At 42.4% G+C, this 2,233-nt stretch overlaps 1 protein-coding gene across 1 annotated transcript in view; it reads right to left on the reverse strand.

The window, feature by feature from the left end:
• Nucleotides 1-623: 623 nt before the first annotated feature.
• The window catches only part of BNC2 (basonuclin zinc finger protein 2), a 299,077-nt gene continuing 297,467 nt past the window's right edge, over nt 624-2,233 (reverse strand). The window contains exon 6 of the mRNA XM_007465653.1: nt 624-1,284. Within this exon, the coding sequence (XP_007465715.1) occupies nt 624-1,284 (661 nt within the window). The remainder of the gene's footprint in view (nt 1,285-2,233) is intronic.

Raw genomic sequence — 2,233 nt, forward strand, 5'->3', positions numbered from 1 at the left:
CCATGCTTTAATTGAAGATTCTCTCAAAACGTTAAAGTTCACAAAAGACAACTATGAGGAGTTCCTTTTTTGTTTCTTTTTTTTTCCTCCCTTTTATTTTTTTTGCAGGCAACAGTCATGGGTACAACAAATTGTCTCTTTGGAGAGGACCAGGAATTATTATTCTGTCAAAATTTGGGCTAGTTGCACGCTTTTATGTGTGGATGTGTGTATACGTGTTTAAAGGGTACTTTGTTTTCACCCCCAAATGAAAGATCCGACCTATAAAGGGAAAAGAGAAAAAAACTTCAAAAGCACCTAGTGTTTATCTTTTTGTATCTAAAGAAAAGAAAACGTGTGTGTGTGTGTGTGTGTGTGTGTGTGTGTGTATATGTAGACACAGGCATACGTGTGTATACGCACACACATATACATACACACACACACACACACACCATCCCAAGTACACAAGCACACACTGACTATGGCAGTTCAAATACGTAGGCCGTCTGGTGACGCACACACATATACATACACACACACACACACACACCATCCCAAGTACACAAGCACACACTGACTATGGCAGTTCAAATACGTAGGCCGTCTGGTGAGAGCTGGCATTTGTAGTGTCCTTTCTGAGACTAATCTACCGAAGTGAAGGGAATGTTTTTGTGGAGATTAGGGTTCTGACTGTGCCGATTCCGGCTTCGCACAGAGGAGAACATCATATTGCAACCGGGGACTTTGCACTTGTGCATTTCTCGCAAATGCACGGTTTTGTAGTGCACTCGCAGGGTCCCCTTGTTGCTGTACATCTTGTGGCAAATGTTGCACATGATCCCACCATTGCTCCCGGACAAGCTGTTGAACATCAGAGATCCCGAAACGTCAGCCCCGAGGCTGCCAGCGAGGGTGGGGACCTCGGCCTTGTGCGCCGACTCCCCACTGTCACTCGCCCCGTCGATGTCATCCAGGAGGATCCCCTCGTCGCTGCCTGCGTCGGATTCTCTGGAGGAATGGATGCTGCTGCTGGACTGGAGGCTGGAGGTGGTGCTCAGGTCCAGGACCATGTAGTCCTCCGCCATGCCCCGCCCGTACCCGTTCAGGTGGGAGTCTTCTGTCCCCGCGGGAGAGGAGGCGTCTTCCCTGACGTCGAGCCCCAAGGGGTGCTGGGCACCATAGATCTTCATCAAAAATTCATCCCGGAGGTCCTTGCTAAGGGAGGGCTGCGATGAGTCCAGGCCCATGTCATCGAGTTCTTTGGTCAACAGTTTACGATGGAGATTGATGTTGGCACTGTGTCTAGGAAAACAAGAGGGAAGGGGGGGTAGGTGAACAGGGAGTGGGGAGGGTGAGAAAAAGGAGAGCATTTTAAAATTGATTCAGCTTCCACTAGGTACCACATAAGCACATTCATTGCTAATGACACCCCTGTAAAAGCAAACATTTCCCCACATCCTCAGGATTTGGGAATAAGTGGTGGTGGGGAGTGCAATAAGGGGAGCTTTTCATTAACATAATTTTTATAAGAGAGTAAAATTCCTCAGTGGTAGGATGAATGCAAACCCATGCACCTTTTCCTGAATGATTGTTCTGTTCGTTTTACACTGTAGCAGCATCAGCTGCAGAGAATCTCACGGCAGAGATTTGAAAAAATACATTAAATAGCATAAAAGGACGGAAACGTTCTGCTTGTCTAAACGGAACAATTTGAATTTACCTAAAAACAAAACAAAAGCCTTTTTCTCCTACAGCAAACACTTTTAGAGGTATAAAAAGGATCCTTTTTTTTAAAAAAAGTAAATGGTCTAGATAATTTAGGGTTCACTTGACAAAATAATGACTCGTTCCCCCTCACCTTCCTACACTGCAAGTTTTAGGTAGGAAAAACAATAAGCTTAAAAGGTTAGCAATTTGAAATAGGATTACAGACTGTCTTTAAACATAAATCCCTTTTTGCAGAATGGGATCTCAGCTAAATCTAATAGTAAAATACATTTATTTTCAGAAGCTGCTACATTTTAGAGTTGAAAATGTTTTCAAGTAATTTAAGTTTTAAAATTTAATTCTTAAAAAAAAAAAAAGCTGAAAAACAGAAGTTGACTATTTAAATAAAACCCACCCACCCTTAAAAAAAAATCACACTCAACAACAGAAAAAAAACCCAAAGGGACCAAAAAAGCAAAAACCCCACACACAACAAATACCAAAAAAAAAAAAAAAAAAAAAAAAAAAAAAAAAAAAAAAAAAA

This window comes from Lipotes vexillifer, unplaced genomic scaffold (assembly GCF_000442215.2).
Source record: "Lipotes vexillifer unplaced genomic scaffold, Lipotes_vexillifer_v1.1 scaffold31, whole genome shotgun sequence".
Lineage (NCBI taxonomy): Eukaryota > Metazoa > Chordata > Mammalia > Artiodactyla > Lipotidae > Lipotes > Lipotes vexillifer.